This window comes from Tenrec ecaudatus, chromosome 12 (genome assembly GCF_050624435.1).
Source record: "Tenrec ecaudatus isolate mTenEca1 chromosome 12, mTenEca1.hap1, whole genome shotgun sequence".
NCBI lineage: Eukaryota > Metazoa > Chordata > Mammalia > Afrosoricida > Tenrecidae > Tenrec > Tenrec ecaudatus.
Genome location: NC_134541.1, coordinates 76677512 through 76704646, shown reverse-complemented (window position 1 = coordinate 76704646; position 27135 = coordinate 76677512). Strand labels below are relative to the sequence as shown.

General features: G+C 41.2%; 1 protein-coding gene and 1 pseudogene across 4 annotated transcripts in view; one reads left to right on the top strand and one right to left on the bottom strand.

Moving 5' to 3' along the window:
• Positions 1–10904, bottom strand: part of ERCC6 (ERCC excision repair 6, chromatin remodeling factor) — a 112182-nt gene extending 101278 nt beyond the window's left edge. For 2 of the 4 annotated variants that reach the window (XM_075564170.1, XM_075564173.1), the window contains exons 1-3: positions 10812–10904; positions 3811–4261; positions 1533–1653 (exon numbers count right to left, since the gene is read on the bottom strand). In XM_075564170.1, coding sequence (XP_075420285.1) covers positions 1533–1653; positions 3811–4261; positions 10812–10890 — 651 coding nt within the window. In that variant the 5' untranslated portion in view covers positions 10891–10904. Of the gene's footprint in view, positions 1–1532; positions 1654–3810; positions 4262–10441; positions 10740–10764 lie in introns of those variants that run through there. The other 2 variants (XM_075564171.1, XM_075564172.1) reach the window with 2 other exon arrangements.
• Positions 7162–10663, top strand: LOC142422233 (eukaryotic translation initiation factor 3 subunit I-like; annotated as a pseudogene).
• Positions 10905–27135: the final 16231 nt, after the last annotated feature.

Here is a 27135-nt window from a genome sequence, read left to right as displayed (position 1 = left end):
CCTGTATAAAATTACTTTAAGAAAAAAGTTTTACACCTCATTAAAACGATGACCTAAGAAGACACATTCCCTGCCCGGTACGTTCTACAACTGCACATGCGGCCCCACATGGCTACGCGAGGACTGGAAGCCCTAGGAGCTCAGCTCAGCGGCGGTAAGTCCGGGAAGGACAAGAAAGCAGAGTGCGGGTAATCAGTGCAACCAAGAGCTGAGCATGAAAAATCCAAAACAAGTTCATACAACATAAAGAAGCTGATTCCAAGGTCAGCAAGCCCAACGGGAAAATGAGTGACGCAAGGAAGCCTATGGATAACCAAACTCCTTGAGGGGATGAGTCACTAGCCCTGTGGGAGCACGATCGAGTCCCAAGGGATATCACAGTTTACAATATTCTACACCCGCTGGCATCTAGCTCATGAGCAGCCACGGAAGGTAACACTGTTTCTTCTTTCCCGAGAAAAGCAGAATGATGAACGACCAATGAGGACAAACACATCAGTCTCCACAACCCTGCAACGACAAGGACGAGGTGGTGTCTGGCCATGCCTACCAACTGCTCTAAAAAAGGATCACGTTACAAGGTCATGGGCAGAATGGGAGAGAAATGTATAACAAAGTTTAAAGTCATATATATAGAAGAGACTACCTTGGAGACGCGGCACCCTGAGATTACTGGCCCTTACGCTTTAGGTCTACCATCCGTGGTAGAATCATCAACAATGTATAGTTATCAAAAGGGCAGCATTTACCCACGAGCAAAGCTCAGAAGTTCTGAGGGTTAGGAGAGGAGGAATGGAGACAGGAAACACAGGGAAGAGTGGGGTTAGCAATGGCACACTGAAGAGATTGCCGTGGCTGAGCTCAAATCGTGTCTGAAGTGTTGGATGTGAAGCTGAACATCTGCCCCTTAAACGAGCACTCAATTCACAATAAAAAGCTTTTTAAAAGAAGAAAAGTTAAGTTCATGAGAGTCGGGAGACAAGCAAAGTCAAAACAAGAACTCGTTTTCATACAGGGGCAGGTCCGTATAGCTGAAAAATACATACAAGGGTGACTTATGTGTGATTTTTCCCCATTGTTTAATGTGGGGCTTCCCAGCTGTGAAGCACAAGAGTGGATGCATAATGACAATAACTGATACAAGGTGTTATCGGGAATGCAGGAGTAGGAGGTGGTGATAGGGAGGGAAGGGAGGTCAATAGTAAACAATGAACACAGGAGGGGAGAGGCAACACTGGAACTGATCACTAATGCACAGCTCATTTTGGGGGTGATTACTCAATTCTGGGGGGGTGCTCTAGGATAGATGTGGTGGTGATTGCACAATCCCCCTTCATATGATTAAAAAAATTGAACTATTTAATTGTGTGATATGTAAATTATGTGCTCATAAAACTATTGGGGGGGAAAAAGTAACTCATTTCTCTAGTGTAATTATAAATATTTGCTTCACATCACAGAACTACTTTGAAAATACTAAATGAACCAAAAAGATGATTTTTTAAAATTCAAAATATGTTCACTTGTATTACCTTATTATACTTCTGCCGTTTTACAGAATCTAGTTTCCTGCTGATGTCTCTGCTGGTGGAAGCGTGAGGGCTAAGTTGTTCAATAATTTTATTGACTTGCTTGAGGGAAGCTGTACATGACCTGAAAAGTAAGAGAAGTTGTCAAGTTCCCACTGAAACATTTTGTAGTACACAATGCAAATGTTAAAAACAATTTTTTTCTTTTAATTAACGAAAAGATAAGAGAAACTCAACCAGAATGCACATTCGTATTGGCTAAACTATAACTTGAAGAGTCATCACAGGTTTAGGATTGACTTCTGGTGTTTTTCTTTCATCTGGCTGACTTAAATCAGTTCACTTTCATTTGTAAACTGATTCAATCATTTTTAAGTGCTTTATTTACTAGACACTGACTGCACTAGAACAATGTGAAATAAATTGTCCTTTCATATGAAGTTTTGAAAGCCCGACAAATGTTTAAACAAATTAGCTATCTGGGATATTTTATTTCATACAAATGGAAGATTTATTGACCACAGCACTATTTTTGTGGTAAAAGGGGGTGGTAGTGGGGGGGCCAATAATAAATTACAGGTGTCTCCCACTTTCCTGTGAGCACTTTCAGGTAAGCATTAGACTGCTAACCAACCACAAAGCGGACACTGAACTCACTGGCCGCGCTGCAGAAGAAAGATGAAGCTAACTGCCACCATGAAGACTTACGGTCTTAGGAAGCCTACGTAGGTTCACTGAGGAACCAGAATCAACACGCTGACAGCTTTTTCGAAAGTCCGCTTTATGTCACTCTTACGAATGACTCACAGTACCTGTTTGCATTAAGCAAAGGAAATCTGAAGACTTTCACTCTTAGGAGAAAAAGGCGAAAAATGAAACTAGTGTTGCTTGCTTTGCAGAGAGGCTGCCTTTAAGGTGGTGGCGCACACGTCAAGCAGCGGGAATGGAATTGCCCAACTTCTTCCTTCCCCAGGAACCATACTCAGCGTCTCAGCGTCAAGTTGCCACAGCTCTAAAGTGTTCTCAGTGAACCAGGCATGGCACTCTTGTTTTAGGTTTTGCATATTATTTGGCATGGGATTTGAGAGGTTATTTTGAGTCAAGGAACACTTAATACTTTTTCCTATATAAATTAATGGCAACTGCTTTATTTCTTTACACCATTTCATCTTACAAATGGTTTCTTAGGAATGCTCTACTTCAGTATAGTGGGGGAACCGTACTCTTAAAATAAAAACAGAATTCTAGTTTCTAATTTTCAAAATACAAACCCAATCTTCCTGACACTTAGGCAATTTTCTGTTTGTGTCCTATGTGAATCTCAGAATGAAATTTGTTTTCCATGAGAGTCACTGGCTATCAAAGACACCGCGTAACCATCTGTCTGACACTATCAGCCTTGTGACTATAGCACGCGTTATCTGAGACATCTGTAAAAAGGAACATGTTACAGGGTGCAAACACACCTGATGGTAACCACAACTACGCAAGGATACCTGCTACTTACAAGTCCAAAAGAACACATTGGGGAACAGGAAGAACCACATCAAATGACTGGCTCTGGAATTACTCAATGAGGGAGCAATGTGGGTAACTGACACACATATTCAATCCTCCATGTCCTCTTCTTGCATCTCCTAAGCCTACTTTAGCCTAGATTCAAAGCCTCTCCCCATCCCCATCAATGTGTTATGCTCAACAGAGCTCAAACTCATTTTTAGTCTATATTATAAATGATATAATTTCAGCCTCAACTATCTCCACAGAACTTCATCTTTCGTTTGAAAATTAGAATGGAAAACAGGGGAAGGAGAGAGCTCTTTTTTTCCAGCTATATATTTTTTTATTCCTAGAAATTCAAATATAAGGAACTGCCAAAGGACTGAACATTCAGTTTAGGGACAAAAGGCTAGGGGAAAAACACCAGGCAAAGAACAATCTGAAGGCAGTAGACTGTTCCTGGTATCTCAAGTGGTGAACAACAAAGCTTTAGCTGCAGTTCTCCAGAGAACTGTTCCACACACCGCAAGTCGCAGGGCACTGCTGGTACAGCACTTCTCCTTAGGCATTATGGAAGACACAGGCTCTTCATGAGCTACACAGACCTGTGCTACGCAGTCGCGCCGGTGAGAAAGGGGGCATGTTCAAATTCAAAGCTGATGACTACTTTTATCGACTTGTATCAACCTGAATAAGAAATTTTACAAACTTCCTAAGTTTCTATCTTTTACATTCTCAAAGTCTCTAAAGCAGAGGTGTTATGTACAGCATACAAACTCACTTTCGATCATCCAGGACTGACTGATACTGTTTCTCTGCATCAGCAAGCTGCGCTGCACGGCTGGCTTCATGGACAACATAATCTACCTGCTGAAGAACACCCTGCTCCAGCACTTCTTGATCATAGACATCCACACCCAGGCCCTGCAGTTCAAGGGCCTGAGCACTCGGATCCACTGCCTGGATCTGTCGCCTGTCGATCTGTATCCTCTCTTTGGAACTTCCCATGAACATGCCTTTCCTTGGAAGTTCCAATGTCCACGGTTCTGACAAAGTGGACCATCCATTACTGGAGGAGCCAGAGGTGAGGCTTTTCTCCGCCTCTGTATCTGGCACACCAGTTTCTTGCTTGATGACCATCTCTTCACCATCACTGACATAGTGACTTTGCACACAGTCTTGGTCCTGAGCTTGACTAGGGTGGGAGATTCTCTCATTTGGCATTCTCCACACTATCAAAGAGAGAGAGAAAAATAAAGTTAAGTGTTCTGGTTATAAAGAATTGATCTTTACAGATGTTCTTAACTATTTTGTAACTAAGGCAAATTGATTTCTCAAAAGTAATAATTCTCCAATATGTAAATATATTTGAAATACTTGCAAGTCACAAATTCCATGCCTTAAGTTCTGATAGTCGGCAAGAAAAATTAACCATCACCAAAAGGGACAGAGGTGGGAGAGAAGTGCAGTGTCATCAACAAAGGACGTGCCACAGCCACCTAGAAAAGTCAGCAGCCAGAATCCAAATGACACTCAACAGATTTTCCAGAAGAGAAAAAGATATCTGGTCACTGTTTGCCAATTTACCAACTTTATTATGTTATAGCATAGGTGATTTATATTATAGCTATATGATCAATTTTAATGTACAGACTTAGTGATGAAAACAAAGAATTTCTGTAGGAATCTGACATTAGAAACTCAATAAATAGGAACTTTAAACAAAAATGGCCACACTATCCAAATCAGAAGCTAAGATTTAAATAGCCTCAAAAATAACTCCACTTCAATATGCAGTATCATACTGGCAAGAATGAAAAGTCTCATAAGATCCAGTTTAGACTAGATGGCAGCTCTATGTTGCTGGTGGGAATTTAAACTAGGCTATTTAACAATATTTATCAACATTTTGGCGTAGTAGTTATGCATTAGGTTGCGATCCACAAGGCTGGCAGTTCAAAATCACTAGTCACTCCTCAGGAGAAAGTCAAGGCTTTCTACTCCCAAAAAGAGTTACAATCTCAGAAATCCACAGGGGATGTCCTACCCTGTCCTAAAGGGTAGCATCCTGAGTCAGAATTGACTCCATGGCAGTGAATTTGATTTGGGTATCAGCATTTTAAGTACACATGGCCTTTGACTCACAAATTCCCATTCTAGATATTTAGTCCAAAGAAAAATTCGTATGTCCAAGAATACTTCTTTGCATGTTTTAAATAGTTTAATGAAACCAGTAAAGCAGGTGTAGTTGTACTGAAAAGGTTTCCATGAGCCACCGTAGACTTGACAGCAGTGAATTTTTGAGTTGTACTGATATTAAAGTCATGGTAAGTGAAATTCATAGAATATGAACCAATTAATGTATTACACATACATCTGTGTGCATAGAAAAGCATTTGGAGTGTTGTATCCTGAACCTGCAACACAGGAGCTGAAGGAACAAAGATGAACAAAGGAAAACATTGACATTTTTATGCCAAGTGCACAGGTATTGCTTGAAAGAGAATGTATTGCCTATATTACCTATGTAACCATGCTATCTAATAAATACATTACAAAACAACACAATAGTCAAGAGACGGTCTATCTTTTATTTTAACTATGAAGAACTATGGTTTCCTTCAGAACAGAAACTTCAATTTTTATGAAATAACCACCGTTTTAAAAAGTTACCAAGGAGCAGATCACAATTCATGAAGCCCTGAGTGTGTGTAAGGTTAGAACTACGCTCCATAGTCTTATCAATGGCTGATTTTTCAAAAGTAGATTGCCAGGTCTAGGGTCTAAGAAATATTATAAAAGAGATGAAGCTGGAACATGAGACCTAAAGTCTGATATATGAGGGAATTAGTATTTACAGAAAGGACATATGGAACAGAGAGAAGTAAACTTATAAAGTCTGGTCTGGCCACAATCGCTGAAGACAAAATGGGTGCATAAGCAAATGTGGTAAAGAAAGCTGATGGCGCCCGGCTATCAAAAGATATGGATAGCATCTAGAGTCTTCAAGGCTTGAGAAACAAGAGGCCATCTGGCTGAGAAGCAACAAAGCCCACATGGAAGATGCACACCAGTCTGTGTGATCATAAGGTGTCAATGGGAACATGTATCAGGCATCTAAGACCCAGAACAAAATCATACCCAAGGTGAATGGGAGGGGGGCATGGAGTGGAGACACAATGCCCATCTGTAGACAATTGGACATCCCCCTACAGAGGGCGCAGTATAACACCAATGAAACACACAACTTTCCTCTAGTTCTTTTGTGCTTCCTTCCCCCCACTATCATGACCTCAATTCTACCTTACAAAACTAGATTAGACCAGAACATGTACAGTGATACAGATAAGAGCCTGCAACACAGGGAATCCAGTATAAATAAATCCCTCGGGTCCAACAAGGAGAGTAGAGATACCAGGAGGATTAGGGGAGGGTGGGGGAAAGAAAGGGAGAATTGATCACAAAAATGGATAAACCTATAACCCACTCCCAAGGGGATGAACAATGGAAAAGTGGGTGAGGGGCAATGGAGGACAATGCAAGATATGAAAATAATAATCTATAACTTATCAAGGGTTTGTGAGGGAGGACGGGTGAGGGAGGGAGGGAGAAGAAATGGGGAGCTGATATTAGGGGTTCAACTGGGAAGAGAATGCTTTGAAAATGATGGCAGCCTATTTGCTTGACATGATGGATGGATGAATGTATGGACTGTAATGGATGTAAGAGCCCCCAATAAAAGTATTTAATAAAAAAAGAAAGCTATGTAAAGAAACGTAAGATTGAAATGCACGTCTGTCTTTGGTGGCAAAAAAAAAAAAATTCAGCTCAAACAGACACAAAACTTTCTCCTTACAAGAGTTTGCTTGCTGCTTTTTACCTTGTACGCCTGGTTTTTCTTGTTAAAGTTTGTGATTAATTGTTGCAATCCTCTGCGTTCTTATAGAATCCCGATTATAGTTCTGCAATTGCTTTTTTGGAGCTTGTGTAAGACAGTCAGAAGTTTAGACCTGTTTATGACATCATCTTCCCAGAAGTGCCTCTAGTATTAGTTTTATTTTTCTTTCAAATTTCTTCAAAGGGCTGAGTCCAGCGTACCCACAGCCAAAGTGTTTGATAAAACCAAGACACGATGTTGGTAATTGAAAATAATCTCACAAATTCCAGAATCACAGTGGTTTGACCTGATTGGTGGGTAACCCTAGTTTGTATTCACTAAAGTTACTAATTAAAAAAATTTTTTTTTAATCTGGGTTGGGCAACTATCTCTAAAAGGCAGCGGATGGCAGGTGGGCAAGGGGATAGTGAGGCCAGTCTGGAGCTCCTGAGAAAGGTATGGACTAGATTTGGATGTCATCAGCAGAGCAAGTAGCCTCAGTGTCTCCAAGGGCTATGACAGGTCCCAGAAATAATTTTATTTTACGTTTTATTGACACATAAATCACCCATTACACAATAGTTCGATCATATTAAAAAGATGTATAATCATCACCGCAATCAATTGTAGAACATTTTCTTCTCTCTCGTACTTACAATTAACTCCCCATTTCCCAACAAACTCCCCTGCCATACTCCTAAGAAACTATTAATCCTGTTATTCTTTAAAGATTTACCTATCCTGAAAAAGACATATAAAGAAAACATACAAAATAAAACATGAGAAAAATTCAATATAAAAGAAAGCAGAGAATATTAAACACCAGAACAAATTTTAAATGGGTCAAAACCCAAACAAAACCAAACTCACTGCTATCAAGTCAATGCTGACTCAGAAACCTCTTGTTTCCGAGGCTGTAACCGTTTAAGGGAGCAGAAAGCCGTTTTTTCCTTCATGGAACAGCTGGTGGTTTCAAACTGCTGACCGAAAGGATCGCAGCCCAATGTCTAACTACAAACCAGCAGGCATCCTAAAATGGGTCCAAGGGGAGAGCAAATGAAAAGGTCTTAAATTTTAACCGATCTCTGGAATAATCCACTTTCTCATGCACCCCAGAGATCATGGCAGATGATAAGAAGCTACAGTAAAGGCAAAAGGGGAGCAAGAGAGTGAGAAAGTTATTCCTTCTTAGGTTCTTTTGATTAGTGAAAGAAGATGGGTTAGCTTGATGTTCTATCACAAGCTAGTCACTTGTTAGCTGCTATTTTGGTCGACACTAACACAAGGCCACCTATGCACAAAAAAACAAAGTACTGACTGGTCCTGTGCCATCCCTATGAGGCATCAAAACATCTGTGAGCCACAGGGCTTTCTTTGGTTGACGATCAGATCACCAGACCTTTTTTTTCTCATCTTAGTCTATAAGCTTCACTGAAATGTGCTCAGCATTATGGCAGCACACAGCCTATCCTCAAAAATGGCTAGTGAATGCACTTGAAGGGCCCAAGCTAGGAACCATTGAAGGCAAGAATTATACCACTGAACAAATAATGCCTTGATACCTAGCTTTCTTAGTGTATAAAATGTAATACTTAATATACGTTGAAGCAAAAGAATTATCAATTCATTCTTCCAGTCCTACTCAAGCCCTGGGTTTCCTCAGGTCACTGCCAGACTGAAGCTGATTCTACCACAGGGCCACAAGCTATTACAGAGATCAATTATAACCACAAGGAAAACTTCCTCTTTAAGGTGGCCAAGGAGCCTATAGTCAATGCCTGGTAATCCATGAAAAGAACGAGACTGGGCACCTCCGGAACTCCAATGATATGTGGATGCTGAAGGAGACACCAAATCTGTTCTCACAGGTGCAGGTGACAATAGCTGTCGTACCTGGGACTGTGAACATGGAAACAGCTGGCCCTTCTCAAAACCAATTCTGGTGTCCAGACCTGTGGTTCTGACTTTGGGGGTGACATGGTCATGCTCTCCATGGGCAAACAGATGGGCTATGTCTGCTTTGTGAGCTGCTTCAACCTGGGGGACCTGAGCCCCATCAGCAGCAACAAGCCCTACATGAAGATACCTTGCAGTAATTCCAGGATCACCAGTGCAGCTTGGGGACCCCTGAAAAAGTACATCATCACAAGCCGCTCAAACAAAGAGCTAAACCACTACAACGCCAAGTCTGGAAAGGGATTAATGAATACTACAGAGCACTCTTGGCAAATCAATGACACTTATTTATTTAGGGACATACCGATAACTCTATTTGTTACTGCATCCAAGGTCTTTGACTCCACGACTCTTGAACTCCAGAAGACTTTCTGGATAGAACATCCTGTCAACCCAGCTGCCCTTTCTCTCAACAAAGGCCACATGGTGATAGGTGTGTTCAAGAACCCAAGATATAACCTCCATCCACCAGGCCTGGCAAATTTAAACCAGGTTCTACCATTTTCCCATTTTAAGTCTCTTGGGGAAAACAACACATTTAAAAAGTTACGTGTATAAGTATGCAATTATAACTGCTGACAGAGACAGATACAAGCCTGCATATCACAAAACAACCAAACCAAAACCCAAGCCCACTGCCATCAAGTCAATTCCAACTCAAAGCAACCCCTAAAGGAGGTAGATGTGAGGTCAGAGTGGCCATTCTGATAACATACCATTTAAGGCAGTATCTGAAGCATGAATGGGAGTCAATCAGACCAAAAGCGGTGTGAACATCTCCTGGGCAAACAACATGTATCATTCCTGAGGCTGAAGGAGCTGCTGCCCTGCTGCGTTGGGGAAATGAAAGATGGCTGGGACACAGTGAGAACTTTTTCCTTTTATAACAATAACTTTGAGTTAAAAAGAACTAATAAGGACTGCATTCTTGTGTACATTTTACCAATTATCTCCGGATGGTTTGCTAACCTTAATCATCAGAGAAAATAAATCTTCACTATCCTCCATTGAGCACACAGGGGTAAGCTGGATCCTGGTGAAGGTTTGGTTGTGTAGTACTGCAAGGTGTGGGGAGATGTTGGGGGGCAAGCGTCAGATGGCATAGAGCCTGAGAAAACATGAGTTTGAATTTTACTCCCAAGTGCAATGGAGGGTTTCACGTTGGGTGATGATGTCATGACCGAGGGATGCTGTAAAAGATCATTTCGTATAAAATCAGGGGGCGGTGGTAGACCTTCTGGGTGAAGGGAGGCGTCGGACAGGGCAAGATATGACAAAATAATAATTTATAAATTATCAAGGGCTCATGAGGGAAAGGGGAGCGGGGAGGGAGGGGAAAAAATGAGGACCTGATGCCAAGGGCTTAAGTGGATAGTCAATGTTTTGAGAATGATGAGGGCAATGAATGTACAGATGTGCTTTACACAATTGATGTATGTATGGATTGTGGTAAGAGTTGTATGAGCCCCTAATAAAACGATTAAAAAGAAAATGACAGAACCTTGGAACAGAATGCGAGCAACACCATTTACCGTGAATGGCTCACTCCTTCACATACTCCACCGTGACAGGTACTTACCGGCTTTTTACAAACAACTCACGGTTGAATTCCAATCGCTATCAAACAGGCCTCAGGTGGCCCTGGGCCGCGGGAGCTCCTACAAAGTCAGAGATACTGATGCAAGGGGGCAAAAGCGTCAAGTCGACGGACAACCAAGCGCACAGCCGACCCAAGTGCAAGGGCGCTCCGCGGCGTCACTTCCGGCCGCCGGAGAGCCGAGCGGAAGTCACCGGCGCCTGAGGGCTGCTCGCATCCGCCCGCCCGGACGGGCTACAATGTGGCAGCCACACCCGAGAGCCCGAGCAGGGTCCGCGACCAGTCACGGAGACCAAGACACCCACCAAGGCACCACTCGCTGGACATTCACTCAGGCTGCGCGGACACTGACCTCGAAGTGGCTTGGCCGATAAGGAAAGACGCCCCGCCTCCAGCCGCGAGAGAGCCCAGCGAGCGGTACTAAGGCGCATGCGCTGCTCGTCGCCGTAACCCCGCCCCCTACAGTGACGCTCGCGCTTCCTCCGGGAAGCCCCCAGGGCGCTTGCGCGGGGTTGCGCGGGGTTGCGCGGCGTTCTTAGAACCGACTTTGACCCAGAGCTGTGCCAAACTTGTCTCCTCTGCCAATTAAATGGTAATAAACACGTAAGCTCTGACTAGCTGTGTGACTTTGACTAGAACCCTCACTTGTAGCGAAAAAATACCTCGCTAGTAAAGCTGTTACAAAAATTTAAATATGTCGAGGACCTATAAATGTAAATGCGTACATGAACTAAAAAGAAAAAAAATAGCACCCGGGAAAGGTGATAATTCCTATAAAGCACCACATATTTCAGGAGCGACAAGGTGCCCCGGTGACGCTATCGGGCTACTAAGCACACGGTGTCAGTTCAAATCCACTAGGTTCCTGTCTAACGCGTCGGGCTGCGATCACAGGGTGGGCAGTGCAGCCCTATGGGAGAAACCCTGGGCTTGTCGGAAATCCATGGGAGGTCGCTATGAGCGAGCGTTAACTCAATGGCAGTGAGGTTTGTAGAACCTCCTGAAGGGAAAAAGATGAGGCCATTTCCTCTGATGAAGACTGACAGCCTTGTTGACAGCATGGCAGTGGGTTGGGTGCGGTACACACACAAAGGAGTGCTGGTGGTGCAGTGGGTTAAGTGTTAGCCACACCTTTTATGATCTCTGCTTGGACTACCAACCTTAGAGTCAGCAATTCAACCTTACCAGCTGCTCTGGGACAAAGAGGAGGCTTCTGCTCCTGCAAAATCTTAGTCTCAGACTGTCTTCTAGGACCGTAAGCGTTAGAATCAATTTGATGGCAATGAGTTTGGGATGGGGAACCTATTTTCAGAGTACACCACACACACACACACACACGCACACACAGGGTGGGGGGGTTGTATATGGTGGGACTACACAAATGACTTGTATTAGTTAACCATATAATTTCTGTCCTCCGTTCTCAGAGGCAGGAAAGATTTTTATTTGGAGCATTTGAAGAAATAGTGCCTGCACCTAAGTTCACAACAGTGGTGGGAAGTTGAGCTTCAGTTTAGGATAGGGCAGCCAAGGTAGATAGTGTGTGAACTACAAGGCAGCTTGAAAACTGCAGAAGTGGAGGTGTCGAGAGGAATACTATTTGAGGGTGAATAGGTAAGCCCATTTAGGAGCTTAAAGTTGTACTGTAATAAAAAGGAGTTGGGAAGCAGATTTGGTAATACTTGGTAATATTACCATATAACTTCTGTCATTGGTACCAACCTACAGCTGCATCAGATATCTCATGTAAAAATATTTTATTTTGCTTTGTTTAAGGGAAAAAAGATGCTAGTGCTTTTCTTAAAATATTGAAAATGGAAAGAATTGTTATGGTATTCAATTTAGTGCTTGAAGATAAAGACAGTTTCCCAATCTTTGTAAGACATAGATGCAGCATGCAAATGGAGTGATTGAAGAGTTAATAACTTCTACAATGGTGTGGGTGGGTTGCAGGAAGCAACTCAGAAAAGTGCTAACCCTGGGCCTATCAAGGAAGAGGGGGTGGGGGGGGGGGGTGGCTGTGACAATCACCGAGCCATAGAGGGCAGTGGGAGGAGCAGTAAACTGAAGGAAGGTGAGATCTATAAACTGGGAGAATGCACGTCCTCAAAGGGACATTTTTGCTTTTTAAAACTTTCATTGATTGTGGATTCAAGTAAACTGAAATCGTTGATGTCAATATTTTCTCTGTTTATCATGTTGTTGCTTATTGGTCTATGTGTGAGGACCAATAACCAACAACATGATAGAAGATTGCTTTTACTTTCTTTATGTGGTTATACTCCATACTCCAAGCTGTGGTCTTTGGTCTTCTCAATGAGTGTCTCAAAGGCTCTCACTTTAAGTCAGCATGGTGTATCATTTGAATGTTGTGGGTTGTTGACCAGTCTCCCTCCAGTGCTGATGCCACATTCTTGGCAAGATGAGTTCTGGGATGACATCTAGAATATCATACATCAAGAAAGCACTTAAAGCAGGAAAGGGAAAACTAAAGTCAATGTCAGAAAAGATCCTGAATCTCGCTCTAAAAGTAGAGAATCTAAAGCAACTAGGAGAAATGATGAACTAAAAGAAGAGAACGTGAATTTTCAAAGCGAAGCCCAAGAAGACAAAGTACCATATATAATGAATTGTATAACAGCCTGGATTTAGCCAGGACAGATGAACCCTTCAGGGCCAGTGGTGAGAGTGGTGATACAAGGAGGGTGGAGGCAAGGAGGGTTATAAAGGGGGAACTGATTACAAGGATCTACATATAACTCCCTCCCTAGGGGATGGGCAACAGAAAAGTGGGTGAAGGAAGACGTCCGACAGTGAAAGACATGACAAAATAATTTATCAATTATCAAGGGTTCCTGAGGTGGGGGCGTGGTGAGGGAGGGGGAAAAAGGAGCTGATACCAAGGGCTCAAGTAGAAAGAAAATGTTTTGAGAATGATGATGGCAACAAATGTACAGATGTGCTTGACACACTGGATGGATGTATGGACTGTGATAAGAGTTGTACAAGCCCTCAATAAAATTATTTTTTTAAAGGCCTGGATTTAGAAAACCAAAAGGGAAGAACACACTCAGAATTTTTCAAGCTAAAGAAAGTGAAGAAAAAGTTCAAACCTGGGTTTTTAATAGTGAAAGATTCAATAGACAAAATATTAAACAATGCCGGAAACATTAAAACAAAAGGGAATGAGTGCACAGTCACCACACCAAAAAAAAAGTGGTCAGTGTTCAGTCACTTCAGAAGGTGATACATGATCGAGAACCAATTAATTGTGCCAGTGATTGTACCACTCCTCTAGGTATGATTGAATTATTGAATTGTATGACATGTAAATGCAGTGCCAATAAAAATGTTTTTAAAAAAGAACTACTGGTATTACCTCCACCCACCTGAGAAGTCTAAGAGGAGCAGTCTTCCTTTGGAGCTTGCCTGAATGTGTCCTTGATAGAGGTCACTTTGTGAGGGGTTTACATAGACAGGAGTAATTTCCTGACTGCCTTGGAGGTCTCTGAACCAACCTTATAATCTACTCTGTTACCACAGTCATATATGTATCCTAATCATGGCCCCGTTCCTAACCCAGTAACCCACCTGTAACTAGGATGATTTGATTTGCCACACACTGTGCATGTGTGAACTTTCTAAAGTTTTGTTTATCAGAAAACACTTGGACTCTCTATGGTCCTGTGCCATAGTCTACCCCCATCTGGATAATTTGTGCTTGTCTTCCCCTTTCCCTGTTTAAACATTTTCTTAAAAATAAGAATGAAATAAATTCATTTTAAAGGCCCAATGGTGCATTGAAGGAAGAAGTCCAGACTACACTTACAGCATTGGCAAAAAATAAAGGGGGGGGGGCAATTGATTGAATACCAGTGGATATGTTTCAATAAGCACATGCAATTCTGGAAGCATTCATTAGACTTTATCAAAAGATTTGAAAGGCGGTTGTCTGAAAGAGATAAATGTTGGTGCTCATTCCAAAGAAAGAGCATCCAACAGAATGTAGAGATTATTGAACAATGTCACTATCACATCATGCAAGTACAATTTTGCTGACGATAATTTTAAAATGGTCAAAGCATTACATTGGTAAGGAACGACCAGAAATTCAAGTCAGATTTAGAAGAGGAGAAATAACAAGAGATATAATAGTTCATGTCAGATGGGTCTTGACTGAAACCAGAGACTACTAGAAAAAATGATTATTTGTGGTTTATTGATTATACAAAGACCTTTGACAGTATATTTCAAGACAAACTATGGATAGCATTTTGAAGAATGGGGTTTCCAGAACTTAACTATACTAGTGTGAACCTATTCATAGACCAAGAGGCAGACATTCAAACAGAGCAAAGAGGGTTAAAACTAAGAAAAATGTGTGCCAAGTTTCTATCCTTCCACCATGCTTATTCAGTATGTATTCTGAGCAAATGATCTGTACTATATGAAGAAGAGCAGATCAAGATTAAAGGAAGACTCATTAAGAGCCTGCCATATGCAGATAACATGACCCTACTTGCTGAAAGTCCAGAGGACTTAGAGCATTTACTGGTGAAGATCAATGGCTTTTAGTATGGATTACACCGCAATGTAAAGAAAACAAAAATCCTTCACAACTGGGTCAATAAACAACATCATGATAAATGGAGAAAATATTGAAGTTGTCAGGGATTTCGTTTTACTTGAATCCATAAGCAATCCCCATGGATGGAGCAGTCAAATCAAACCAAGTATGGCTGTCATAAATGTGCTCCAAACGACTTTCTTAACCAAGAGCAAGATTGTCACTTTGAGGACAAAGGGAAACCTTCACCTAAGCCATGTTTCTTCCAGTTGTCTCTTTATCCAGCCAAAGCTGGATAAAGAAGAAAAGAGACCAGTGTGTTAAAGAACTAGTGTACTAATGGCCAGAATGGGATAAGCCAGTTATCAAAAAAAAAAATTAAAACAGTCTCCTGCCCCTCCAACTTCCCTACTAAAAAATCAAAACTTTTTAAGGAGTAAATATTTTAAAGTTTGCAGATGATAGATCCTGTCTTCAGCTTGATCTTTTACAAAATATAAAATTGGAGAAAACATTTCCTCCTCTCTAGTCCTAGTTTATGCATTGGGCTCCTAACTGCAAGGTCAGCGATTCAAATTTGGGAGAAAGAGGAGGCTTTCCAGTCTATAAAGAGCGCAGTCTTGAAAACCCACAGGGGCAGGTCTACCCTGTTATAAAGGGTCGCTATGAGCCAGCATCAACTAAATTGCAGTGAAGTTTTGTTTTTTTTAATGTTCACAATGAAACTAATGAAACAAAGGATTGGGTTGTGGACAACTTTCTGTAATCCAAATACTTTTATTTTATTAAATGACTACTGTGAACCAGGTACTCTGTTAGATATGGGCGCACAGAGGTGAACAATGCATGCAAGGTTCCTGTTCTCATGAGACTTATCTGGTAGCAGAGAGATATTAAAATAGATATATTAAATAAATGAAATAGAACAAAATAGTAAAGACTATTAAGGAAAATAAATTAGGATAATGTCTGTGTTGGACTGGATTGACTAGTGGAACAAATTCAGAGACACTCATGTGTAAGAAAGAGCTTTATATCAAAGAGCAATTGTATATTGAGAAAACGTCCCAGCCCAGTCCAGGTCCAGTCCATAAGTCATATATTAGTCCATATGTCTGATAGTAGTCCATAAATTCCTCTTTAGATTCACACAGCACATGCAATGATGCCGAATGCAGGAAGAACACAGGCCAAGGGGTGAGAAGTCTTATGGATCCAATGGCAGTGGAAGCATCTCCAGGGCTCTGGCTGTCATCAGCATGGTTCCGTGTGGCTTGTCAACAGGAAGGGGAAACAAAGAGAGGGTGGGTGCATCCAGCCTCCAGGGAGGAGGAGAGGAAGTTCCCAGAATCCCCATGAGAAGGCCATGCCCACAAAGAGGCATCATCAGTCTGTGATCTGATTGACAGGCTAGACTCCACCCCTTCAATGTTAACAACCTCAAGTTGACACAAGATTATGTAACTAACACACTATCATAATTACTGTGCTACAGCTTCAGTGGGTATGAGGTGCTATCTGAATATATGACGTTTAAGCAGCCATCTTAATGGCAGGAAGAAATTAGCTATGCGTTAGTCAGACAGAAATAGATTTGTGACAGAGGAAACAGTACTGCAAAGTGGTGAAGGTAAAAACAAGTTTGACAAGTTTACAGTCTAGAAATTGATCCATTGTGGCTGCTGCAGGGAAAGTCAATGTCAAACACCTACAATTCTGTATTGTAAGCTTGGAATTTTTATTTTATTTAAAGTACAAGACAAATCCATTAGAGTATTTTACATAAGGAGGTGGCATGACTGGATTTATATCTTTTTATTTACATTTTTAAATAGTACTCTACCATAATGATAGACCTACTGATCAATGATGTAGAGATAAACTTATACATCAATTTCTTTTGATTTTCCACAAGACTGTGAAGACAAGTCAGTGGAGGAAGAATATTCCTTTAAACAAACAGAGCTGAGATAACTGGATCTATATGTGCAATAATGAAGTTGCAACCCTACTTCACACAATATACCAAAATTAAATCAAAATGCATCAAAGGTCTAAATTGGAGAACTAAACTCACTCAGGGAAGAATCTACCCAAACATCATTTTTGAAACATTTTGTTTTGTGATTTCTATTATTTCTTTCCTGCACTATGTGATAGGGTCATCTATGTCCACAAGACCGAGTCCCCGTCTCACCCCTCACAGCTGCATCAGGATATCACAAGGATCCCCATCAATCTCAGGCCACGCAAAGCAGCAGCAAAGATAAACACAAACAAGTGAACAATACCCAGATCTAAAGAAATTGCTGAAGAAGATAAGGTTCTGAACTACCAGCAAAATAATTTACAATAATGATGTTAAAGTATTTTCCATTGGTGTAGAAAAAGATCAAGAGAGCTACAAAAAAATACACTGGCCAATGCACACTTTGGTGCTTCAAATGTTAGAATTGTCTCTGGGCATATTTAACCTATGGGTTTTAAAAAATGACACCAGTTCACCACCACCACCAGCAGCAGCTCTAGTTTTTGAAATATAGAACATATGCCAGAGCCCCCTCCTCACTATACTCCCCCATTTTTTACAAAAAGGGATGTTTAATGCAATGTTAGCTAGTCTGGGCTAGAGAAAGTACAACCTGGCACTATTTAAAGTAGTGTGTGTTTTACCAAACATTTAAATAAAGTTATTATTCACATGGTGTTCTTTGATCCAAAGATATATGTGAACAGTACAAATTACATGAGTTTAGAGTCTCCCCCAAATATCACTTTACCTTTATTAGGAAACGAATAGCAGACAATTCCAATTTGTTATCTTAAAAAGAGGCTAGAAATAAGAGTTACTGTACAATAAATAAGAAGTCCTAATGGCACAGTGGGTTATATGTTTGACTGCTAACCACTAGTCAGTGTGTTAGACTGGGTTGACTAGAGAAACAAATTCAGAGACACTCATATATGTATAAGAAAGAGTTTTATATCAAAGAGATTTATATCAAAGAGTAATTATATATCAAGAAAACACCCCACCCAGTACAGATCAAGTCCATAAGTCTGATACTAATACATAAATCTCTCATCAGACTCATGCAGCCACATGCAATGCTGCAGAGTTCAGGAAGATCACAGGTCTGTGGGTGAAAGGTCTTGTGGATCCAGTGGCAGTGGATCCAGATGCTTCTCCAGGGCTGGCACAGGTGTCTTCTGCTGCATGGCTGGCTCCGGTCTCAGCGTGGCTCCACATGACTTGTCAACAAGAAGGTGAAACAAAGAGAGGAAGTTCCCAGAATCCTCATGAGAAGGCCATGCCCACAAAAAGGCATCATCAAGCTGTGACCTTATTGCAGGCTAGACTCCACCCCTACATTAATTTATCAAATTAACACAAAATTATGTAACTACCATGTCAACTATTCAAGCCCAACAGCTGCTCTACAGAAGATGAGACTTTCTGCTGCCATACAGGTAAATGCACAGCCTCAGAAACTCACAGGAGACGTTCATGTTGTCCTGTAGGGTTGCTATGAGTTTTGATCGACTGACTGGTAGTGAGTTTAGTGCAATAAAAAGAGATCAAAATGTTCTGAAACCTCAAATGAGTCTATCAGAGTTCAAATTTCTTTATTAAAATCAACATGTTTTGGTCTTGTTATAAGATGGCACAACTTGTCCACCTGTGTACAGAAACTCTTGAAAGAAAAGTCAGAATATTTTTATGAAGAATCTTGGGGGCCAACCTCACCTCTGAAACATTCAAAGGAATTATCCAGGTACTTCTATATATTAAATGTGTTCTGAAATGTTTGCTGCATAATTTTGAAGAAGAAAAATTTAGATCTTCTAAACATTTATAAAAATTGCTAAGAAGTCCTACACAAATTGCCCTCGTACCTGCCAAATATGTGCCTTTTCAATTTTCTGCTTTAGTTTCCACTCTTCTCAAACTCTGTTCTAGCTTTACAGTATCCACATTTTAGTCTCTGCAGATACTGCACAGCTGCCCAAACCAAAAAGTAAAACCTGCTGCCACCTAATCAATTCTAACTCATAGTGATCTTGTAGGACGAAGAAGAACTGCCTCTTTGGGTTTACAAATCTTTAAATCTTTTAAAGGCTGCAGAGTGGCTGGCCATTTTGAACCACTGATCTTATGACTGGTAGTTCAATCCTTAACCATCCAGTCACCATGGATCCATATGCAGCTTTCTTTTTTTTTTTTTTCCATATGCAGCTTTCTTTGGAAGTCCCTCAGTACTTAATTCTTTAAATATTTTATGCCTTCTTTTTGGTCTTATCCTGTAATTTGTGGGTCTGAATTCTTCTTATATTTAAAAGTAGGATGATAAATTAATAAATGAGAGTAACTTAATAACTGACAGTGGTAGAAAGAGAAGGCTTTCTACTCTTGTACAAGTTACAGGGGCAGTTACTCAGCAACCCACAGGAGCAGTTCTACCCTGTCTTAGAGGGTTGCTATGAGTCAGAATCAACTTGGTGGCAATGAATAGACTGGGTAATAGCTGAAGACATTGGGGAACACCCTAGCTAAGAAACTAGAGCTGAGGTGGTCTACCCAATGCAATTTTCTAATAGTGCCCCAGGAACAGGCCTAAACACTAAGACACCAAGAAAGAAAAAGAATTGTTTGGCTGAGTAAAAAGAAAAATTAGATACTTTACAACAACAGAAACAACAAAATAGAAACAAAGAAGATAAATATTAATATATTAGAAATAGACAACATGGCAGAAGACAAAATGGATGACTCAGATGCCTAAAACCAAAGACATCCCTGGGTATCAAAAGCCTTCATCAAAAGAGTACAAAGAGAGCACATAGACTTGGGGCGGAGGGATGGCAAGTACACATTGCACACGGACGTAATCTCTAAAATCTATACAACATGACATCTTCTCAACAAGAAATAAAAAGAACAACCCAACTTTCAAATGAGCAAAGGACAGAGAGTTCACCAAAGAAGACATCCAGGCAGCCAAAAACCATATGAGGAAATTCTCATGATCACTAGCCACCTGAGAGATGCAAATCAAAATGATGAGATGCCATTTTTCACTGGCATTGATAGTAAAGTTTAAAAGGAAACCAACAGAAAGTAACACGTGCTGGAGAGTGTGGTGAGATTGGCACCCTCATTAGTGTTGGTCTTTCAGAAACTCCCCGCCATCAAGTGGCTCCGACTCAAAGTGACCTCCAGGGCACAGTAGGACTACCTCTCTAGTTCTGAAACAAACTCTTCCTGGTACTAGAAGCCTCGTCTGTCTTTGGCTGAGGGTCTGGTGAGTTCAAACTGGCTTTGTGGTTGTCAGTCTAGCACCTAACCGACTCGGCCACCAGGGATCCTCTAAGCCTGTGGAAATATGCAACGACTGTGGAAAACCATATAGTGCTGCCTCAAACCACTGGGACCAGACACCTCATCTGACCCGGCATTCCTCTGGCTGGTGTTTGCTCTAAAGAAGTAAGTGCCATAACAGGAACAGACATGAGCACATCCATAGCCATCACAGCGCTGCTTATAATCACAAGAGGATGAAACCAATCCAAACGCCCGTAAACAGAAGAACTGATAACGAAACATTGGTGCACACGCAATGGACTATTATGCATCATTAAAGAATATTGGAAACTGCAAAAAGTCTCATGGCATGGGTGGACCTGGAGAACATTATGCTGAGTAAAATTAGTCGCTCACAAAGGATAAAATATTGTATAAGTCCACTTTTATAAAGAAAAAATCAAGATATGTTTTCATACCACAGGAAGCAGACTTTGATGGTTACTAAGAGGGAGGCGAGAGAAAGTGCAGAGAAAATGAAGCATCAGACAAAAGGGTAAGCAGGGAAAAGAAAAGATAATATTCTATAACAGAGAGAAGAGAAACAAAGGGGTCGGACAAGTTACAGGGAGAGTGTTAAGTAGTCTAAGCTGTGAAGTACAAAAGTTATTATCTGAATATAAACCCCGACCTGCTTCACAATTTAAAAAAATTTAACATACAAACAACAGTAACAATAAAAAATATAAATCAGATTTCATACAAATTAATTTTTGTATATCAAAGGGCACTATCAAGAATTATCTTTTCAGATAATTTACAGATGAGAGATTTTCAAAATAATATTTCTGACAAGAGTCTAAATAACATGAAAAAGACAGGTCAATTTAAAAGTGAGCAGAGGATTTGAATAGATATGTCTGAAAAGAAGATACGCCAACAAGTAGATGAAAAGATGCTTAGCATAATTAGTCACCATTATTAGGTGCTATCAAATTGATTTCCACTCATAGCACATAAAGCACATACATACAGCACAACAAAGCTGGTCCTGCATCATCCTCACCGTTGCCAGCATTTTTCAGTACATTGAAGTGTGATTGTGACTATCATCTCACCAAAGATCTCTCACATCTCATTGACCGCTGTCTTCAAACATGATGTCCTCTATTGATGACCTCTATGCATCTTCTGATGATGCATTGATAGTCAAGAAAAGCTTCACATTTGAAAACAGAACATTGCTTACTGTTTGGGGAAATAAATTGTTGGTTTGCTTCTTAGTCCGTAGTCCAAAAGTTTTGCTGAAACCTGTCCACCATGGATTACCCTGATGGTATTTGAAGTCTTGGTGGCATAGGTTCTCACTTCATAGCAACAGACAAGCCACCAGGACATAATAACATGGCAAGTGGATTTTAGAATTAGTCATTCAGGAAATATAAATCAAAACCACAATGTGATACCACTTTACACTGATTTATATGACTATAAGAAAGAAAACAACAAGGTCAGCAAGTTTGTGGAGAAATTTGAATACTCACACACTACTATTAGCTGTAGTGGTTTGGAAAACATGTTGGAAATTCCTCAAGAGTTAAACATAGACTTAACCTTGAGTCATTATTGCTTTGGGGTAATGGCAGCCTAAACAGATATGCTACCCAGATCCTCTACCAAAAAGAAACAAGAGACCAAATGAAACATATGGATGATAATCCTGAAACCCTCGGCCTCAAAGGAAAGGACAGAGAAGTGAAAGCTGAATACTAAGTAGGAGGATAAGGTAAAGAAAAGTAGCAAGCAAGGTAACCACACCTGCCTCTCCTACAATCCTGCCCACTGGCCAAGGACCAGCACTCACTCCTGTACCATGTGATCAGTGCTAGACTGAAGCAAGCCTCAGCACAACCGGTCATCAGTTGTACTCTATAGTGAACAGAGTAGTGCATACACAGTCCCATGCTTGATCACAGTCACCAGAAGACAGGTGATGAGCATGTAAGAATACATCAGCATACAATCACCAATTAAATATAAATGCCGAAAGTCCACAATGTCTTAGTGATAACAGACAATATCAGCTCATGCAAAACAAAACAACAGCAAAATAACCAGATAGGGTGACTCAGACAAGTGACCCAAACACAGAGCCAGAAAACCTTTCTGAGGAAGAAATGACATTGAAATACCTGATAAGAGATTTTTAAAATGATATTTAGGTACTTTCCATGGACTAAGAGAAAGATTGAGAAAGCTACAGATGAAGTCAAGGAAAACACAGGGGAACCTTGACAACAACTCAGGAATACACTACAGAAACAAAGTGACAAGGTAAATGAAAAGTTAAGCAGATAAACATCCAGATTACTACTGAGCTTTCTGAAATAGATAATGCATCAAAAAGGCAAAGAAGTACAGCTGACTCAATGAAAGCAGGAAGAGACTGAAGACACGCCTTTCTGTGCTAGTCTACTCGAGGAACAGTTAGAGGAAAGGGTGAGGAGAGCCTAAGAATTGTGTGGGGCATGATGTTAGGGTTGTTGTTAGATGTCATGGAATCCATTCCAACTCCTGGTAACCCCATATAACAGTAGAACTCCCCATAGGGTTTCATAAATTTTAATCTTTATCAGGGTATTTACCAGATCTTTTCTTCTGAGGAGCCAGTTAGTAAAACCATTGACATTTTGGTTAAGCAGCCAAGGGCTTAACTATACCATATGACCCAGCAATCAATATTCACTACTAGGTATAAAATCAAGAAAATAAGAAATATGAGAGTAAGTCAAAACTATTGCTACAAAAGCTTAGAAGGCATTATTATACAAAAATATCAACATGTCACAGAATACAGGAACAGGAATGGGAATAGTGATACCAGATGGGTCAGGAGAGGAGATGGTGAGGAGAGGAGGGGAGAAAGGGCGATCTGATCACAATGATCGACACATACATAACCACACACATCCTTCCAGGGGAGCGAACAGCAGAAATCATGGGGAAGGGAGACAGCGTCGATGTGAGATATGAAAATAATAATTTATAATTTATCAAGGAGTCATGAGGTGGATGGGGAGGGAGGGAGAAAAGAGAGAGGATCCAAGGGTTCAATGGAAAGGAACTGTCTGGAAAAGAATGATGGCAACATCTGTACAAACATGCTCAAAACAATTGATGTATGGATTGCTGTAAGAGTTGTTAGAACCCCAATAAAATGATCTTTTTAATAATAAAATATATATATCACTTAAAGCTAATGGTTCTTGACATATTATCTATCTGGGTCTATGCACTTGGACGATGGCATTTCCATCACTCTAACTCTTCTCAGAAGAATGCTGTGCTCTTTGACTTGCAACACATTAAAGTGGAAAATTTGGCATCCCCAAGGAACTTAACTTGTGTTCCCTTGTGTTCCTTTTAAATGCTTTTTGAGTTTGGGAAATAAAAACAAGTCTGAAGGGGCAAGATCAGGGTGGCAGGGTACATGAGACAAGTTTCCCAACAAATTATTCTAAGACAGACCTTCCTACCTTCAAAGATAGGGCAGGTGAGGAGACAAACAAACAAACAAACAAACACCTCAGTGCAATGTTCCTGGTCTTTTCCACCAATGTTGTTTTCAACCTACTTAAAACTTCTCCCTAATAAGGCTCTATATTTGTCCTGTGTCATTTGAGAAAACTGATCACGTTTACCCCATAAAGACTTCTGTTAAGATATAGGATTAGGCAGACCCTCGACAGCAAAGACACAAAAGACCAAAAGAAAGCTACACATGATAATCCTGGAACCCTGAGCTCAAAGGAAAGGATAGAAAAGTGGATTGAATACCAAATAGGAGAAGGAGCTTAAAAACAAACAAACACATAGCTAGGGAGGACACAAATGGTTGAATTGTTGGCTGGTCTGATCTGTTGTGACCATCTGGAACTTCTGCCAGTAATGTTTATTGGAGGCAACAGTCGAAAAGCACAGGTGCACACCATGGCTGGCAACACCCAGTGTGAGATCATCTCTTGTTCTCCTCACCCTTAACGTAACCGGAGGAGTGACCAGTCACCATCTATCCACCTAGCAACCCATTACATCCCGCAACATTCCCTTCTCTGCCTTAGGCTAGAGTTGTGCCACTATATTGGGCTCCTGGTGCACCAGCCCCATGTTTGGAGGCCCATGCACGTGTCCTCATCAAACCAGCAGAAAATGCACTGTGGACGAAGTGGCTTGTTACCAGCCATGTTACGTGGGTAAGAACTCCTTCTCTGACCACTTACCCTGTTCCCAGCTACCCTCTGCGCCTGAAAGTATTCCTTCTGGAAACAAATGCCATGACCTCAGCCACCATCTGAATCTACATGAACTATTTCTGGATCAGGTCATTGAACAAAAGCAGCAGCTAAGGCAGCAGGATCATCATTTAGCCCTGAGCTTCTCCCCATCACACACACCCCTCCCCTCTTCCCCTCCAGCCCTGTGAGCGCCTTTGCTCCACAGTTTTCTGCTGTCTGGGCCCTGCCCCTGCTGGAAGTTTCACCTTTATTTGTTGTTTTTTTCTTTTTTTCACCTTCAGTTGTTTTTTATTCTTCCCCCACCTCAGCTTTTATGTTTTCTTTTTTCTATTTCTCTTTTCTTTCATGCCTTTCTAATTTTTCACTTAGTTTTTTTCCCCTTTACCACGCTCTTCTTTTTTCACATTTCCCCTTCCCTCAATGAGACAGGTTGACAGTGGCTTCAACGAAGGGCTCAGGGATAGCAACAATTGTGAGGATGGCACAGGGCCATGCAGTGTTTTGCTCTGTTGCGCACAGGGTCTCTATGTTGTGCATATGGGTCTGAACTGACTTTATGGGACCTAGCGATAACAGTGTTGCTGATCATATTGTCTTTCTTTTTTCTCTTTTCTATTTCTCTTCCCCTCTTTCACTTTATTAATCATTAAATTTTCTAGCTTTTAATTGCCTTCTTTCCCCTACTTGTTTTATTCTCTTAAAATTTTCTCTTTTGTCATTGTTATGGTTTTCCCTTGTCCCACCTGATGACAGACATCTACTGTGTCTATGGCCTGGTGACACTTGTATCTCCTGAAGCTCCCCACCTACTGGGTGAGGGCCACTATTCCCTCCTGTTTGATATGGTCAGTAATAGACAGTAGCCTATATCAGCCAAACCCATTCTCAAATATGCTAGAGAGAATTCTGCACATGCTTACATTTTCTAGCATATCCACCAAGATTGCCCAAGATCACACCAACATGGAATCATCAAACACAAATATAACAACACTACACCAAAACAAAACAACATCCAAAAAACCATTGTCAAAAAAAAGAGAAAAGCCTATAAATAATTGTTGACCTTCAGGAGCATTTTACAGTTGAGTCTGATGGGGTGCCATGCTCTGGCTCCAAAGTCTATTTTTCCCAGGGACTTCATTGCTTTGCTCCCCTGGCTGCTCTATTGCACACCCTTAGTGTTTCACCCTGGTGTAGTGGGGTCAGATCGGGCACAATTCCCACACTGTGCCTCCAGTGTTGTCCCTCCTAGTGTTATGGGTCAGTGAGGGACATAATTTCTTATGGTGTGGCCGGCCCTATGGTCCTTTCTGTGTATTGGCTGCTCTGTGCAGGAATATCATCCAGGGGCTTGGTGGACCAGGATGTGTTCCATTCTATCTCCTTCCCCTTTCGTTTGCTCCTGTGTGCTCTGATAAGATGCACCCCTTTCCCTGAGCCATAGCTTCAGTGCTGTCCTCTGACGTGAATTTTTCAGTGGGGGGTGGGGCATGTCCATGTGGTTGGGACTGGTGCCAGCCCCGCAATCTCTATCGGTTCACTGCTTCATGCCAGTATGTTGCATTCTCCTCTTGGCGCACTGAGTTGAAGTCTGATCCCTCACTCCCTCTCCTGTGGAGATATAAACAACACCCTCCCCTTGGGTGAGTTAGTGCCCTGAACCCCACGACCTGTGTCTTTTTTCTCTCTCTCTTTCTTTTCTCCTCCTTTTTCATCAGCTGTCAAATGTATCCCTGGATTGGGTCTGGCCAATAGTACCTGGACCTCGCCCCAGGGAATGTAGGTATACAAGATCTACTCATCTATGCCCCTTTTGCAATTTTAAGCTTACCTCTGTGGACTCATGTTGTACTTGTCCTTTGGTGCTTGGCTTACTTCACCTAACATAATTTCCTCCAATTCTTCTCATGTGGCAATGTGCTTTATACATTCATCACTGCTTTATAGAGATATGTAATACTCCATTGTATGTATGTACCACAGTTTTTAAATCCATTAGCCCATTGACTAAGGTAATTAGATTTTAACATTGGTAAAGCAGGACACCATTGAGAAAACTCATATCCTGGTGAAATAGCCACATGGCAGCCGAAAACCGTATACCCTAGCTTGTCATGCATTCTTTCCAAAAATCGGGGCTTTTATAACATCGCAGGATGCAGGAAAAATTGTTAAAAATTGGGACTGTCCAACCTTACCATTGAGGGAAATTTTGATGTTTCCAACTCCTTGTGATGGTAAACTGTGCTGCGATGAACATTGGAGCACAGATGTATGCCATGGTTTGTTTCTTGCCTCTTCTGGTTATTTGCCCAGTAGGGGGATTGATGGGTCATATGGTACCTCGATTTGCATCTTTTTTAGATAACGCCAAATCTCCCAGCAGTAGATGAGAGTTCCTATTTCATCCCAGCCCCTCCACCATTTGTTACTTTCTGATTTTTTAATTGGGCTAATTTTGAGGGTGTTAGGTGGTATCTCATTGTTGTTTTAATTTGTATTTATCTTA